This window comes from Carex rostrata, chromosome 7 (assembly GCF_964058835.1).
Source record: "Carex rostrata chromosome 7, lpCarRost1.2, whole genome shotgun sequence".
NCBI lineage: Eukaryota > Viridiplantae > Streptophyta > Magnoliopsida > Poales > Cyperaceae > Carex > Carex rostrata.
In genome coordinates, this window is record NC_135924.1 from 5,317,168 (window position 1) to 5,334,246 (window position 17,079).

General features: G+C 33.9%; 2 protein-coding genes and 1 long non-coding RNA gene across 4 annotated transcripts; all 3 read left to right on the forward strand.

The window, feature by feature from the left end:
* Window positions 1–2,787: 2,787 nt before the first annotated feature.
* Window positions 2,788–4,694, forward strand: LOC144557092 (putative disease resistance protein RGA3; the record flags this gene model as incomplete). Its single annotated transcript, XM_078305631.1, has 1 exon — window positions 2,788–4,694. A coding segment is annotated over exon 1 (1,857 nt), but the record flags the coding sequence as incomplete, so codon positions are not given.
* A 2-nt stretch (window positions 4,695–4,696) lies between these two features.
* Window positions 4,697–6,717, forward strand: LOC144556786 (uncharacterized). Of its 2 annotated transcripts, XR_013512498.1 has the most exons (4): window positions 4,697–5,715; window positions 5,835–5,921; window positions 6,355–6,432; window positions 6,527–6,717. It is a non-coding gene; the product is annotated as an uncharacterized LOC144556786 (long non-coding RNA). The 2 variants fall into 2 exon arrangements; XR_013512499.1 differs by lacking the exon at window positions 6,355–6,432.
* A 1,167-nt stretch (window positions 6,718–7,884) lies between these two features.
* LOC144556784 (putative disease resistance protein RGA4) lies at window positions 7,885–17,046 on the forward strand. Its single transcript, XM_078305225.1, has 3 exons — window positions 7,885–8,346; window positions 13,044–16,071; window positions 16,194–17,046. The coding sequence occupies exons 1-3, from the start codon at window positions 8,065–8,067 to the stop codon at window positions 16,208–16,210; spliced, it is 3,327 nt and encodes a 1,108-aa protein (XP_078161351.1). The 5' UTR covers window positions 7,885–8,064; the 3' UTR covers window positions 16,211–17,046.
* Window positions 17,047–17,079: the final 33 nt, after the last annotated feature.

Sequence of the window (17,079 nt, forward strand, 5' to 3'; positions counted from 1 at the left end):
GACCAAATTTTACATTTTTTGGAATTTTTTTACTATTTATTAAGCATTTTTGAAAATTGCTGATCTGATAGTCCATAAAATTTTACTGTTCACAGCAAAACAAAATTTTTGAAAAATGCTTAATAAATAGTAAAAAAATTCCAAAAAAATGTAAAATTTGGTATCCAAACACATTTCAATATGGAGATCACATCTAATGGTTCGGATCAGTCGTTTAGATTTTCAAAATGAAAATACGGCGTGGAGTACAAACGCGTTTTACTCCATGGAGTAGCGTAGCCCATCCCATATATATATATATATATATAGAGAGAGAGAGAGAGGGGTTGGCTAATATCAAAACGTTTGTTCCAGAACCGTGGTGCAACCAATTGATTTAATATTAAGCAATCTCTCTCTCTCTCTCTTTATATATATATATAGAGTAGAACTAGGGTGCTCTTAAGCTCACCAAAACTTTGGTGAGCTTAACTCTAAAACTCATCAAATCGATTTCAAACGACGAATCCGAACCGTTGAAACCCGCTTACCTTACGTGTGATGCATCTACATGTGAAATTTTTAAACATTCGAATTAATTTAGTATAAAGTCAAGCGGTCAAAATTAGAAGGTTAATAAATTAATTTTAGTGCATTCATTTTTTGGACGTTTTTGACCGCTTGACTTTATACTAAATTAATTCAAATGTTTAAAAATTTCACATGTATCTCATCACACGTAAGGTAGGTGGGTTTCAACGGTTCGGATTCGTCCTTTGAAATCGATTTAATGAGTTTTAGAGTTAAGCTCACCAAAATTTTGGTAAACTTAAGAGCAATCTAGTTCTACTCATATATATATATATATATATGAGGAGAGATCAAGTTACAACATTTTTTGAGTTACAACAAGCATTTTCTACATTTTGAAAGTTCAAATTGACGATCCAAACCGTTAGATGTTATCTCTACAATAAAATGTGCTTGGAGACCAAATTTTACATTTTTTGGAATTTTTTTACTATTTATTAAGATGGGTACAAAATTCAATGGTCTGAATTTGACTAGTTTTTGTACCCATCTTAATAAATAGTAAACAAATTCCAAAAAATGTAAAATTTGGTCTCCAAGCACATTTAATTGTAGAGATCACATCTAACGGTTTGGATCGACGATTTGGACTTTCAAAATGTAGAAAATGCTTGTTGTAACTTGATCCTCTCCTCTATATATATATATATGGTCATAGTGGTATATGACCATGACCTTGGTAGTACCAACTTGTTTTGGTGATTTCAAAGTTCAAAAGTCGATATGAAGTGATGATCAACATGTTCTTCATATTAAAATGTCCTTAGAGATTAAAATTTTACATTTTTAGAATTTTTCACTATTTTTTTAGGATTTTTGAATTCATTGTTTTAATAATAAATAACATTTAATAATTCCAAAAATAGTGATTTTTCAAAAGTCCTAAAAAAATAATGTTTTTTCAAATAATGTAAAGTTTGATCTCTTTTTTTGAAATTGAGATCAAACTTTACATTATTTGAAAAAAACATTATTTTTTTAGGACTTTTGAAAAATCACTATTTTCGGAATTATTAAATGTTATTTATTATTAAAACAATGAATTCAAAAATCCTAAAAAAAAAAAAAAAAAAAAAAATAGTGAAAAATTCTAAAAATGTAAAATTTTAATCTCCAAGGACATTTTAATATGAAAAAAAAAACAGGTACTACCAATGCTCAGATAATGTAAAGTTTGATCTCAAAGTACAATTTAATATGAAGAACATGTTAAGTTAGACTGTCTTTTGAACTTTGAAATCACTAAAACAAACAGGTACTACCAATGCTCAGATTGGGTATGAAACACTATCTTTAAGAGAATTCCGTCTCTCTATCGTGCAAGATTTGAAACCACAACCAAGATAATTCGGAATTGTTATTTCTTAGGAACGACCATAAAAGCAATTGATAATAACTTTGCAATATCTAACATGTTCATCATAATTAATTGACTTGGAGACAAAATGGGAAATGAGAAAACAATCAAAATATTTCATTTTTTTTTCTTTCTCGGATATTAAACAGAGAGAAAGGGGAGCCTTTAAGTCATTAGAGAAAAAAGATCCTTTCATATTAAAAGATGAGAGAGAGACTCTAGGGGTGCGTCAAATTAGAGGATCTTAACAGATATTAAAGGTGCTTTTTAGGCTTGATGACCTTTTTATTTTTAATAGACCGTTCAGAAAAAAATAACGGATTTCAAATTAAGATATTTTTATTTTAACCCTCAAGTTCGTAAATATTACAAAATAAGATTTGAAGCAATTTTGTTGAATTAATTTTATTTTAAAATTAAAGTTTCAACAAATTCTTCACAACAAAAATGTGTTTAAAGGCAACAATTTTCCTTGATAAAATGCTTATATAGCTTATATATAATTGAGAAAATTAAATTTGTCAAGCATACAAAAGTGCTTTGATTTATGAAAAATTAATGGTGTTTAATAAGATTTCATTCAACCGGAAACAAATTCAGGAAAGGAAAATTTGTTGGGTTGATCATCAGACATTAACAATGTTCAAAATTCAAAATTCAAAGTGATTATTTACTTTTGTAGGTTTTTGGGTACAAAGTAATTAATTTTGGACCTTTCTTAAATGGACTTCATGATATATATAACACATTTTGATTGTCATCGATATCTAATTTTTAATTTGCATTTACTCGTATATATTATAGCTGAAGTCTTGCTTTTCCTAATAACAAGTTTTTTTTTTTATTTAATTTGCAGCTACGTCACAAGTTATCCCGTGTGAATCTCAGAAGGCTATATTACGAGCATAACATGTCCCACAAGATAAAAGATCTTTCATCAAGGATGAAAAAGGTTTCTCAAAGGCGATCAGACTTTGGTTTGGATGTCAATGCATCTTCTACGACGAGGGATAGACTTGAGATAACCACTTCACTTCCTCCAACTCACACTGTTGGGAGAGAGAATGAAAGTACTAAGATATTAGGTATGCTCATTCCATACAATGATGTGCAAGTGGGAATCTTGACCATATATGGGTTGGGTAGAATTGGAAAAACAACACTAGCTCAATTGATTTACAATGAACTAAACAAACAAGGAGATTTTAACATGACACTATGGGTACAAGTCTCATATGAGTTTGATCTTGAGAAGGTGACCCGTTCAATTTTAGATTCAATGGGTGAGCCGCAGGTTCGTGACATAGATGCTGCTCAAAAACGCATACAAATGAATCTTGAAGGAAAGAGATATTTGCTAGTTTTGGATGATTTCTCGAATGAGAATATATTCGAATGGGAGAAATTGATTCGACCATTACAAAAAGGAGCACCTGGAAGTATAATTATTGTTACTACAAGTAATGAGTTGGTTGCAAGAATGGTTTCCACAATTTTTTCCTTCCACCTTAAAGAATTATCAGGAAACAATTGCTACTCTTTAGTATACCATTATGCTTCTCGCAATGATACAAATGCAATCGCAAAGCTAAATGCACAGAGGAGTGAGATTATAAATAAATGTAAGGGAATGCCTGAGGAGGCAATCAATTTAGGCGGCCGACTTCGTCAGCAGCATGACGAAGAGAAATGGAATGAGATAATTGTAAAATGGGGTGAGGGGCATACATTTTCTGAAGAAAGTAGGTCTATCAACTCTATGAGATTGCACAACCTTCCCTCATATCTAAAGTCTTGTTTAGCATACTGCTCCATAATCCCCAAAGGTAAGCAGTTCAAAAAGGATTGGATAATCCAATTGTGGATGGCACAAAATTTCATTGCAAAACAAGATCAGCAAAGGATCGAGGATATAGGCAATACCTACTTTGACTGGTTGGTAGCACGATCATTTTTCCAGAAAACAGGGATAAGTCTTAATAAAGACCGATATGAGTATCACATTCCTAATATTGTTCATGAAAGTGTGCAAGAAATCTCAGCTAAGGAGTGTTGCATATTTGAGTTTGGCAAGTCTGATAAGCCAGCTAATAGTACCAGACATATTTCAATCATCGTCACAGGAGAGCAGCTTAGAAATAACCCCAACCTATTCACTGAAATCTATCACTGCAAGGGATTATACACACTCTTAGTCGTTGGCGATTTCTTAACTAATCATCCTTTGCGTTTACCTAATGATATTTTTAATAGATTAGGAAAACTCCGAACTTTAGATCTAAGCTATTGTAACCTTGGATCTTTACCAAAGAATATTGGAGATCTAATACATCTCCGTTGCCTCCAACTCCAGAACTCAAACATCCAGGAACTCCCAAAGTCGGTTGGTGACCTTTACAATCTTCAGACATTGGGCCTTAGAAATTGCTATTCTCTAAGAAAATTGCCCAAAGAGATAAAGTGTCTCCAGAAACTTCTACACCTCGATTTACATCTAGATCATGTAGTCCCAAATGATGACCAAAGGTTGGAGTCTATGCCACCATATATAGGGCTGTTAACTAATCTACGGGTGTTATCCCGATTTGTAGTTAGCAAGAGAAAGCATTGTGGGTTAAATGAGTTAAGGAACCTGAATAGCCTTCAAGGAGGGCTGTCAATCTCAAACTTGGATCTTGTCAAGAACTCTAATGATGCTATAGAAGCAAATTTACAAGAGAAAAGGCATATTGAAAGGTTGGAGTTGCTTTGGAGGGGGAATGGAGGGTTGATTTTAGAAAACTTGAATCCGAATAGTAGCATTAAAGAACTCAACATAGTGGGCTACACTGGAGGAGTTTTTCCTTCTTGGTTAGGATCAACATACTATTCTCACTTGCATGCAATTTTCCTATCTGATTGCACGAACTGCATTAGGCTCCCAACTCTCGGAAATTTACCTCTTCTACAAGATTTGCATATAAAAGGAATGCATAGTGTGAATTCTATAGATTGCGAATTTTTTTGCGGTAACAACCCAATCCGTTTTCCATCTCTTAAGAAGCTAGTTTTTGAGAACATGGCGAGTGTGGAGAAATGGTCTGGACATGAAAATTGTGAATTGTCACATCTCACTGAATTGGTTGTGAAGGACTGCGCTAAACTTAAAAGGTTTGCACACAACTTTCCCTCACTAACAAAGCTGACAATAGAAAAATTACCAAACTTCGTCGGCCTACGCAGATACCCTTCCCTTAAATACCTAAAAGTAGTTTCATGTAGCGATTGGATTTGGGGCTCATGGCCTTGCCTCTCTTCACTCCTTTCCCTAACCCTTAGTAATCTATCATTCGAAACCTTACCGGGTAATTTACCAAAGATACTTGATTCTTTACGAATTCTTGAAATAAGCCAATGTAATAATCTCACCATGTTGCCTGATGACTGGATACCTTCAAGTGTAACACATCTTTGTATCAGGCAATGCCCAATGCTTTGTCAGTTGCCAAAGGGAATAGAAATTCTCAAAACCTTAGAAGATTTGGAGATTCAAGATTGTAAAAACCTTGAATTTTTGCCGGAGCTTAAGAACCTAAAATCCCTCACAAGGTTGGAGATATCAGGTTGTGACTCATTTGTATTCTTCCCGAGTGAGGGGCTGCCAGATGCACTCCATTTTCTAAGCATCAGCAATTGCCCTTTTTTTAGTAAGCAGTTTGAGGACTTGCAAAGCCTGGACCGGATAAAGATTAAGAATGTGTTTTCCGTATGGATCGATCATAATCACTTTAATTCTAGTAGAAATCAAGGTATCTTTCATTATTATTGTTCTCTGTTTTCTTTCTTCTATTGAGTTTCTTTTTAGCAAATTCACAGTTAAATTAGCTGTATGAATGTAACTATATATGGTTTACATGTTACTTCTCAGGAGAGAGCTCAACATAAAGAAGATAGGCCACTACATAGGTTTGCCATGAAGATAAGAGGAGACGACTCAACAGCTACTTGGATCACGGTAACATTATAAAAAAGGAAAACCAATGTTAGAGCTAACCGATAATGTGATTTCTATAGTAATACAGGTTTTATCATTCTCATAACATACTTTTTAACTCTTGTAACCATCTCTTCCCCTGTACTATTTTGCATCAGTACTTGTAAGCCTTACAGCAATTCAAATTTCATGGAAGTTCAACAGTTATAGCTAGTTGTATGCATGAAGTATACTTTTCATTTGTAAATAGTGGAATCTTGCAGCATGTAGTTACATTGAACATGCTCTGTTCCGATCAATGGGAATGAAATTATAACATGATCTTAATTATACAAGTACTTTTTGTATGTTAAAACATGATTTTTAAAAGGAGAAGAGGGCAGGCTTTTATATTTTCTTCTCTTACTGATTACATTTTTCACAAAAAATAATATATTTTTTTTCTTTGTCCAAGGCTGGACATTGATGGTGTAGAGCAAGACGGGAGAATTGGAAACAACTCATATAAGCCTGACCACTTATTTGCTTAAAGGTCAGATTAATTGCAAAAACATGTGATTATTCAATTTGATTATGTGTATAACTACTTAATCAGAAGCTACATTTTCCTGTTAATTAATTTGCAGGGTACTCAGGAATAGGCAGAGGCGAGGAAGCCGGGAGAGTGTTTTATTGAAAATAATAATTAAACCTCTCTGTGTGACGTTTGAGTTTGTGGAGCTTTAGAAATTATTTGCATTTCTTTTCTGAGAGATGTCTCTATTTACTTGTTTTGTATTTTTTTTTTCTTTTGATTGAACCGAATAGGCTCATGTTCCTTCAGCTTTTTTATTTTTTATAATGCATTAATACCTTTCAACCTCCTTATAAAATGAAATTACACTACATCTAATTTTCTAGCCTCCCAATTTGAATTGTTTAGTTCCTTCCCTGATCTGATAATATGCACGCTCTTAGCAACGACGTTCTTACTTTTCATGGGGGTTATTCTGTCAATTGACTTAAAATATATAAACTAAAATTGTAATAATGTACCACTACTTTATTTGTACTAAAATAAAAATAAATAAAAACTTGCAGTGAGATAAATGCTTTCTGTGAGAAATATGTGAAATGAGTGCAGCGTTTTCTGAAAAAGTGTTTGTGCTAAGATTCGAGAATTTTCTAATACATATCAGATTTTAAATTTCGTTTTTGTTGCCAAAAATAAAAATAAAACTCAGCCAATTAACAAGGGTGAGAAACACAGTTAAAAACATCCAACTCTACAACTTACAAGAAAAAAAAATTAAATGTATTACCTTGGCTATGAATATTGGCTAGTATTGCCTATGAACTTTTACAAAAAGATAAATAAATAAGATACCTGATATCGGATCAGAGAGAGCAGCTTTAAATCATGCTCCAACTGATACCAGCTGCCCCCTTGAAACCTTCAATTATTCAATATCTCTTCTTGTTGGATCAGTGACCGTCCATTGAGCTACTAAAAATGGTAAACCAATGTGACCATCACAGTGTAGGTGCTTGCAATGGGCGGATGCCATTTGTTTCATATGATAGAGTTAGCTCAAATTTTGAGTTTAGATTCGGACCATTCAATCTACTTAAGCGCAAATATTAAAGGGGCCTGGTACATTTATCTCGGGACGAATTAAATCAATTACCTTGACTGTGAATATTATGAATATAGTACTCCCTATGGGCTTCATAAAAGAAAAATAAGATGTCCCTGATATTATATATAATGGATGAAAGAGAGTAGCATTAAGTTATGCTCCAGCTGATACCAGCTATACCCTTTGAAACCATCAATACCTCTTCTTGTTGGAGGGGTAAACCAATGTATCCATGAGATCGTAAGTACGTGCTAATTGTGATGGGGCGGATGGTACTTTTACAACATTTTATCATTAATTTAAGCATTGCTAACATTCTACAAATATAGGCATCGATGACTTTGAATAGATCCTATATACCAGCTGAATGGTAAACCTTTAGATGATGGACTTTGTCCATAAGTTAAGTCAACCCTTCCTTTCCTGCTATGAACTACTCATAATTCCTTGCAACTTTCAAAACAATTGAAACTACATCCCATCTGAAAACACACATCCTCTCTATCTTTCTCTCTCACTCTAGAAAATCCTCTCCCAAATTAAGGATGGCAGAAATAGCTTCGGCATTTCTCCCAGTGGTGTTCCAAATCGCAGCAGATTTTATGAGGGAAGAGCTGAGATTGGAGCACGATCTCGAAAGTGAGGTTCAACTTCTCAAAAAAAATGTCAACATGATTAACGCAACTCTCAACGATGCTAAGATGAATCCCTCGCAACCTCTCAAGCTTTGGCTGGATGAACTGAGAGATGTTGGGTATGACGCCATAGATTTACTTGACGAACACAACACTGAAGTCCAACGCCGGAATTTGGTCCTTTATCATGAGGTACGTATTGCAATTATTTGAATTAAAGAAATAATAATAATTTTCTGTTCGAAAGAAATTAAAATTGTATGAAACCTACGAATTTGAATGTATGTGTTAATTAACGGATAGAACTTACAAATTACTCTGTTAATCTTCGTGCGGAAGCAGAAGCAGATCTTACGAGCGTAGCAGTATCACTGGTTTTGCAAGAAATCACAAGCTGAAACCGGAAGCCTTGCATTTTCCACGACCTAAAATCTTCAAGCGTTAACAGAGTGTTTCTGGTGCTCTCTATCTTTTCTCTCTTTTTTGGCAGTCACTATTTTCGTTCTCAGATTAAGAGAAAAGACAGAAGGATAGGGTTTATATAAAAACCAATACACCTCTTCATAAATGGCCTGCACCACTTCATAACGGATCAGCAACTTTTCATAACGGGTTAGATTTTGGATTCGGGTTTTCCATAACGGGCATACCAATTTAATAAATCCAACAGTATGATTTGGATGTGTTAATTCAAGGGGTACATATTAAAAGGGAGGAATTTCATGTATATGCCTAAAATATTTGGAAATTACATATTTTCCGTTGTAAAATTCATAATACTATATTACCATCTAAATTTCAAAACTCTCAAATTTACTCAATTTATTGACTTTTCAATGAAAACTCATTTTAAATTTAAAAAGTGCCCATTTTTCCCTTTATTGAAAAACAAAAATATTTCCTCTTTTAAATGGTAAGTTTCCGAGGACAAATGGTTCATTTATCTATTTATGATACATATAAAATGACATTTAGGCATACACTTGTGTGTGCGTCATAATAAGAAAAATGAACTATCGCTTTCACAACCGACCAATTAGAAGATTGAATATTTCTCTTAAGCAGGATACATAATTTTTTTTAATAAAGAATAAAGTGGATGCTTTGTAATTTTAAATGGGTTTTAATGAAAAAAAGTTAATAAATTGGTAAATTTAAGATTTTTTGAAATTTAGAAGGATAAATATGATATTATGAATTTTAGAGAGAGAAATATATAATTTGGAAGTTTGAGGGATATACATGAACCCCCCCCCCCCCCCCCCAGGAAAATTGGTTAGCAATAAAGAGTACATTCTGTTGAAATAATAAACTTAATTAGCGTTTTAGTTAGTAGTTAATGTAAGAATTTTCTAGAAGTCTTATGAATATATTAGTTAATACTGAAATTAAATCTCTATAGAAATCATATTGTAATTTTTTAGGCTGTTTTGGAAAGTAGAAAAAAATATACTTGGGAAATATAAAGAGTTAATTAGTGGACTAAATGCTATTTAATGAAGGTTGAGTGTGTATAAAGATTTTATGGATCTAAATATAAATTGTATTTTTAATATAAAAGAGTTATATAATATTGATAATAAAAATTAAATTTCTAACATAGAGTGTTTTCACTTCCACTACTATATTAAAGATGGTCTCAAATATTAATTCGATCTTATCACATTCAACCTTAAAAAAAATTCAGGAAAGAAAATTTTTGCTTGGCTGATTCTCAAATATTAGCAATATATTAACGTTACTTCAAAGTATATAATTATTTACTCTCTGCATTTGGGTGGAAAGTAATTAAATTAATTTGGACCTTTCTCAATTTGACTTCCTGATATAATAGTTTGGGTAGTTTTGATTGTCATCTATGTAGAGGTGCAAATGGATTGGATATTATCTGTCTGTATCTGGATCCGTATTTGAATTTTTGTAAATTCAAATACGGATAATTGCTGATACAGATGTGGATACTAGATACGGATACAATTTATGTGGACACAAATATGAATACAAATACGGTTTCAGTTTCAGTATTGAAATTGGATACAAATACAAAGTTGTATCTATATATTTTGATTTGTCGGATATAAGATACTAATTTCACCTCTCCGAAATTCGAACAACTATATATTGAATTGTGTTGGGGTTTAGACGCGGAAGCGCTCAAAGAGTAATTTCGTCGAACACCTTGCGGGCATACACTAGTACCCGACTAAATGGAGAAATATAAAAGTCAAACAAGAAGCCAACACAAATAAGCAATCAAGCATAAGAAAATAAAATAGAGACACAAGATTTTATGCGGAAACCCTTTCGGGAAAAAAACCAAGCACATGACACAACTTCACTATATTAATGAGTCTTTACAAATATAAGGATATTAACAAGCCAATAACATTCTCTCTTCCACTCTCTTACAATCCCATGCACTAATATATGAGATTCTCAAGTGCATCGATGAATTGGACCAAAGAGAGCAAAACCCTAGAGAAAGTTTACAAAAGAGGGGCTCACAGCTTAGAGAGAAAGTCTCTCTCTCTCTGTCTCCATTTTTGTCTTCATTTCCGTCAAAACAACGACATGGACCAAAGGCCCAATTTCTTTGACTTCATAATATAACAATCTCCCGCTTGATCTCACAAGCTCCGCACCACACTCCAACATTGGAGTTACTCAACAAATCCGGATCGCCTCCTTATCTAGACGCACCATCTTCGTGAACATGTCGGCAATCTTTTCAATCACATGATTCTTCTCCATGATCAATTGCCAACAATCGAGTACATCACGAATCAAGTGGTATTGCACATCTATTTGCTTCATTCTTGAGTGATATGCCGCATTCTTTTGAAGGTGTATAGTGCTTTGATTATCATAATGCACTACATACTCATTTTGCTTCAATCTATAGTGTCCAAGCAAACCCTTGAACCAAAACATCTCTTTGGTCACTTTGGTCAATGCAACGTATTTCGTATCGGTTGCAGACAAGTCAACAATGTCTTATATACAAGGCATCCAACTAATGACTTCACCACCGATAGTAAAACCATAACTAACAACACCACCGATAGTACAAACATAACACGTTATAGATTTATTTCTCTTCACAACCTGCATGATCGGCGTCAACATACCCTTTATCATTCTCCAACACAAACATCCACCTATTTTTTAATGCTTTATTTTCCTTTAGAAGTTTCACCAACTCCAAAGTCTTATTTAGATGCAACAAGTTCATTTCATGCTTCATTACCCCAAGCCACTTGACTTTATACGAGCAATCAATAGCCTCATGAGATGACTTGGGTTCACCCGTATTCACAAATAAAGCATAATATAGAGAAGGGGAATACCTTTGTGTAGGTTGTGAAATCTGAGTTGATCTCCTCAACTCTTGTACCGGTGTATATATTAGTATGCTTATTTTCTCTTACACCTTCACTCTCATGCATTTCCACCAGCTCACTCTCACCCTCATGGTCATCACCACCATCTTGAGGATGTGTCACCATCCTAGGTGCAACACTTGCATCAACATGCTCATCCACATGTCGATATTCATTTTGCTCATTCTCATGATTTTCTATGAACATCACATTTTCACAAAATATGACATCTTGGCTTCTAATTGTCTTCTTCTTAATAGAATCCCAAACCCTATAACCCAAAGAGAATAAAAACTCTAGAGAAAGCTTACAAAAAAGAGGCTCACATCTTAGAGAGAAAGCCCAATTTTCATTTGAAAATTAATTCCCGTCAAAACAACGACATGGGCCAAAAGCCCAATTTCTTTGGCTTCATAATATAACAAATTGGGTATTTATAAATTTGGGTATTTTTAAAAAACTCGGCTGAACAGCTACTTTGTTCCATTAATTGGTTTCTGTGAAACGCACTCACGCACACGCACACGTGCACACGTACATGATACAATCAGGAATAAACATAAAAACAATGAAGATGAGGGTTCAAATGCCTCTATTTTTTATATCTCCACTATGCCTCCATTTTAAAAACATTAATAAATCAAAATTTATATTATAAACGTCAAAATAAAACCGTTAGATGTAATTTATTTTATTTTCTCTATGTGCTCATAAAAAATATCACATTTTGATTTTGTTTTTATGTTAATCAATCATTTGAAAAATCAACGTCTAGAAATTATCTATATTAATATGTTTTATACAAGCTCTTGATGCCAACCAAAACAAAGTTGAAATGTCACAATTTTTTACACGTGTATAGATAGAATGATGTAGATCATATCTAACAGTTTTAATTTGACTTTTAAGTTTTAAATTTCGATTTATTAACGTTTTTAAAAATGGATGTATGATGGATCGAGGCACAAAAAATGAAGACACTTGAACCCTACTTGACAATGAATTATTTAATTCATTTGATAATTTTTAAGATAACTAATATTTCTATACTGAACCAAATTAATTTGTGATACAATGAAACATCAGAAATTATTCAAAAATACCGGTTACTGGGAAGAATTACCAAATTAATTTACCTAATTATATCTATATCCGTATATTATGTTGTTTTTATTTTCTAACGAGAAAAATAATTTGTTGAATAATAAGTTAATTTTGTTACAATATTCAAATTATATATTCGAATTATATACTTATCAATATTCGTATCTGGTAATATCCGATCTGTATTCTTATCTATTTAATATCCAATCTGTATCCATATTAGTTTGATGTCCGATCCATATCCAAAAAATAAAAACGAATATGGATATGGTTTTACCACTATCCAATCTGAATCTGATCTGTTTGCACCCCTACCTCCATGTTTAATTAGTAAATTTGCATCAACTAATGTATTACAATTGAAGTCTTGCGTTTTCTAACATATATATTATAATTTTATTGCAGCTACGCAATAGGTTAGCCATTGTTAATCCCGGAAGGGTCTTATATCGGCATGACATGTCCAACAAAATAAGAGAGGTGTCATTGAAGATGAGTGATGTTTTTCAAAGGCGGATTCATTTTGGTTTGAATGTCAATGAATCTTCTCATGTGAGGGATAGACTTGAGACAACCACTTCACTTCCTCCAACTCACATTGTCGGAAGAGAGAATGAAAAGAGTGAGATATTAAAACAAATTTTTCCATGTGATGATGTGCAAGTTAAAGAACCCAAACTATCAATCTTGGCCATACATGGGATGGGTAGAATTGGAAAAACAACTCTTGCTCAACTGATTTATAATGATGAAAAAACAAAGAAGCATTTTGACATGAGACTATGGGTCCATGTGTCATATGAGTTTGATATTGAGAAGGTGACTCGTTCAATTTTAGAATCAATGGATGAGCTGTCCTGTCCTAGCATTAATTTAGATAAACCTCAAAAACGCATCCAAAAAAAGCTTAAAGGAAAGAGATATTTGCTTGTGTTGGATGATTTCTGGAATGAGAAGCCGCATGAGTGGGAGAAATTGATTCGACCATTACACAAAGGAGCACCGGGAAGTGTAATTATTGTTACCACAGGGACTAGGTTGGTTGCAGAAATGGTTTCCACATTCCCTTCCTACCCCCTTAAAAATTTATCAGAATTTGATTGCTACTCTTTAGTCGCTCAGTATGCTTGCCATAATGATAGACATGCCATCGCAGAGTTATATGCATTGAGAAGTGAGATTTTCGTAAAATGTAGGGGGATGCCTGAGGAGGCAATTGGTTTAGGCGACCAGCTTCATCGGGAGCATGATAAAGAGAAATGGAATGAGATAATTGTAAAATGGGGCGAGGGGCATACATTTCCGGAAGAAAGAAATGGGTTTATAAACTCTATGAGATTGAGCTATTCACGGCTTCCCTTAAATCTAAAACCTTGTTTAGCATACTGCTCCATAATCCCCAAAGGTCTGCAGTTTGAAAAAGAATGGATAGTCCAATTGTGGATGGCACAAAATTTTATATCTAATCAAAGTGAACAAAGGATCGAGGATATAGGCAACACTTACTTTGACTGGCTGGTAGAACGATCCTTTTTTCAGAGAACGCAAATCGGTCTTAATAAAGATCGATATGAGTATAGCATTCCTGACATGGTTCAAGAAGTTGCGCGACATACCTCAGCTGAGGAGTGTTGCACCTTTGAGCTTGGCAAACCTCATAACCTGGCAAGCACTACTAGGCATATGTCAATTGTCTTCACGAGGGAGCAGCTTTCATGTACCCATGACCCATTCACTAAAATCAAACACTGCAAGGGTTTATACACACTCTTAGTCATAGGTGGTGATTTAATTAATCAGCCTTTGAGGTTACCTGATGATCTTTTGAATAGCCTAGGAAAACTCCGAGCTTTAGATCTAAGCTATTGTAACCTTGGCCCTTTACCAACCAATATTGGAGATCTGAAACATCTTCGTTACCTCCAATTCCGGAACTCAAACATCCGAGAACTCCCAAAGTCGATTAGTAACCTTTACAATCTTCAGACATTGGGCCTTAGGAATTGTTATTCTCTAAGAAAATTGCCTAAAAAGACAAGGTATCTCCAGAAACTTCTACACCTTGATTTGCATCTCGATTATTTACACCCAAATGTCAACCAAATAGTACCATCCTGGGAAACTGCAATAAATTTGGAGTATATGCCACCATATATAGGACTACTAACTAATCTGCAGGTGCTATCTCGGTTTGTAGTTAGTACGAGAGAACATTGCGGTTTAAGTGAGTTAAGGAACCTAAATAGCCTTCAAGGAGAGTTGTTAATCTCAAACTTGGATCTTGTTAAGAATTCTGATGATGCTGAAAAAGCAAATTTACAAGAGAAGAGACATATTGAAAGGTTGGAGTTTCTTTGGAGGGTGAATGGAGGGTTGCATAGATGTAGCAAGGAAATAATAACAAGAACAGAGTTGGTTTTAGAAAACTTGAAACCGAATAGTAGCATTAAAGAACTAAACATAGTGGGCTACACTGGAGGAGTTCTTCCTTCTTGGTTAGGATCAACATACTATTCTCACTTGCATGCAATTTTCCTATCTGATTGCACGAACTGCATTAGGCTCCCACCTCTCGGAAATTTACCTCTTCTACAAAATTTGCATATAAAAGGAATGCATAGTGTGAAATCTATAGATTGCGAATTTTTTTGTGGTAACAACCCAATCCGTTTTCCATCTCTTAAGAAGCTAGTTTTTGAGAACATGGTGAGTGTGGAGAAATGGTCTGGACATGAAAATTGTGAATTGTCACATCTCAGTGAATTGGTTCTGAAGGACTGCGCCAACCTCCAAAGGTTTGCACACAACTTTCCCTCACTAACAAAGCTGACAATAGAAAACTTACCGAATTTTGTCGGTCTGCGCAGATACCCTTCCCTTAAGTACCTGAAAGTAGTTTCATGTAGCGATTGGATTTGGGACTCATGGCGTTGTCTCTCTTCACTCCTTTCCCTAACCCTTAGTCAGCTATCATTGGAAACCTTACCGGCTGGTTTACCAAAGATACTCAATTCTTTGCAAAGTCTTGAAATAAGTCATTGCAATAATCTCACCATGTTGCCTGATGACTGGATACCTCCAAGTGTAAACCATCTTTGTATCAGGCAGTGCCCATTGCTTCGTGAGTTGCCAAAAGGATTTGAAATTCTCACAGCATTAGAAGATTTGGAGATTCAAGATTGTAAAAACTTGGAATTCTTGCCAGAACTTAAGAACCTAAAATCCCTTACAAGGTTGGAGATATCAGGTTGTCACTCATTTGTATTCTTTCCGAGCGAAGGGTTGCCAGATGCACTCCATTTTCTATGCATCAGTGATTGCCCTTTATTTAGTAGGCAGTTTGAGAATTTGCAAAGCCCAGACCGAATAAAGATTAAGCATGTCTTTTCAGTATGGATCGATCAGAAGCACTTTAATTCTAGTAGAATTCAAGGTACCATTGATTATTATTTTTCTTTGTTTTCTTTCATCTATTGAGTTTCTTTTTAGAAAATTCCAAGTTAAGTTAGCTGAATGAATGTAATTGTTTTTTTTTTTTTACATGTTACATCTCAGGAGAGAGCTCAACATGAAGAAGATAAGCCACTGCGTAGCTTTGCCCTGAAGATCAGAGGAGACGACTCAAACTACTTTGTTCACGGTAACCTTATAAAAAAGGAAAACAATGTTAGAGCTAACCACTAATGTGATTTTATAGTTAGGCAGGTTTTATCATTCTCATAACATACTTTTCTCTCCTGTAACCACCTATTTTGCGTCAGTATTGTAAGCCTTACAGCAATTCAAAATTCTTGCAAGCTGATCAACAGTTATAGCTAGTTTTATGCATGATATGTACTTTTCATTTGTAAATTTTTGAAATTTGCAGCATGTAGTTACATTGCACATGCTCTGTTCCGGTCAATAAACATGGTATTATAAGTAGAACATGATCTTAATTATACATGTCCTTTTTTGTATGTTAAAAGTTGATTTTCAATAGAAAGGGACTTACTTCTTTTTTTTCTCTTATTGATTACATTTTTTTATAAAAAAATAATCTTGTTCATTTGCAGGGTACTCATGAATAGGCAGAGGTGAGGAATCTGGGCTTGGTTCAGAGTGGTTTAATTATTAATTTTCTGTGTGAAGTTCGAACTTGTGAAGCTACAGAAATCATTTGCATTTCTTTCTGTGTGATGTCTCTCCTTTTTTTTTGTTTCGTTCTTTTTTATTTAATTTTTTATTTTGATTGAACTGAATAGGCACACGCTCCTTCAGTTTTTTTTTTTTCTTTTTTCTTTTTCTTGCATCTGGCATAAGAAATGATTAATTTCATCTTTAAGTGGTCAGAGACGGATGGTACATATATTGTTGGAGAAATGATATTAAGTTAATTTTCCTATATATTTATAATTATATTCATTAAGTTTTGTAAATTTTATGTGTTAATACCTTTCAG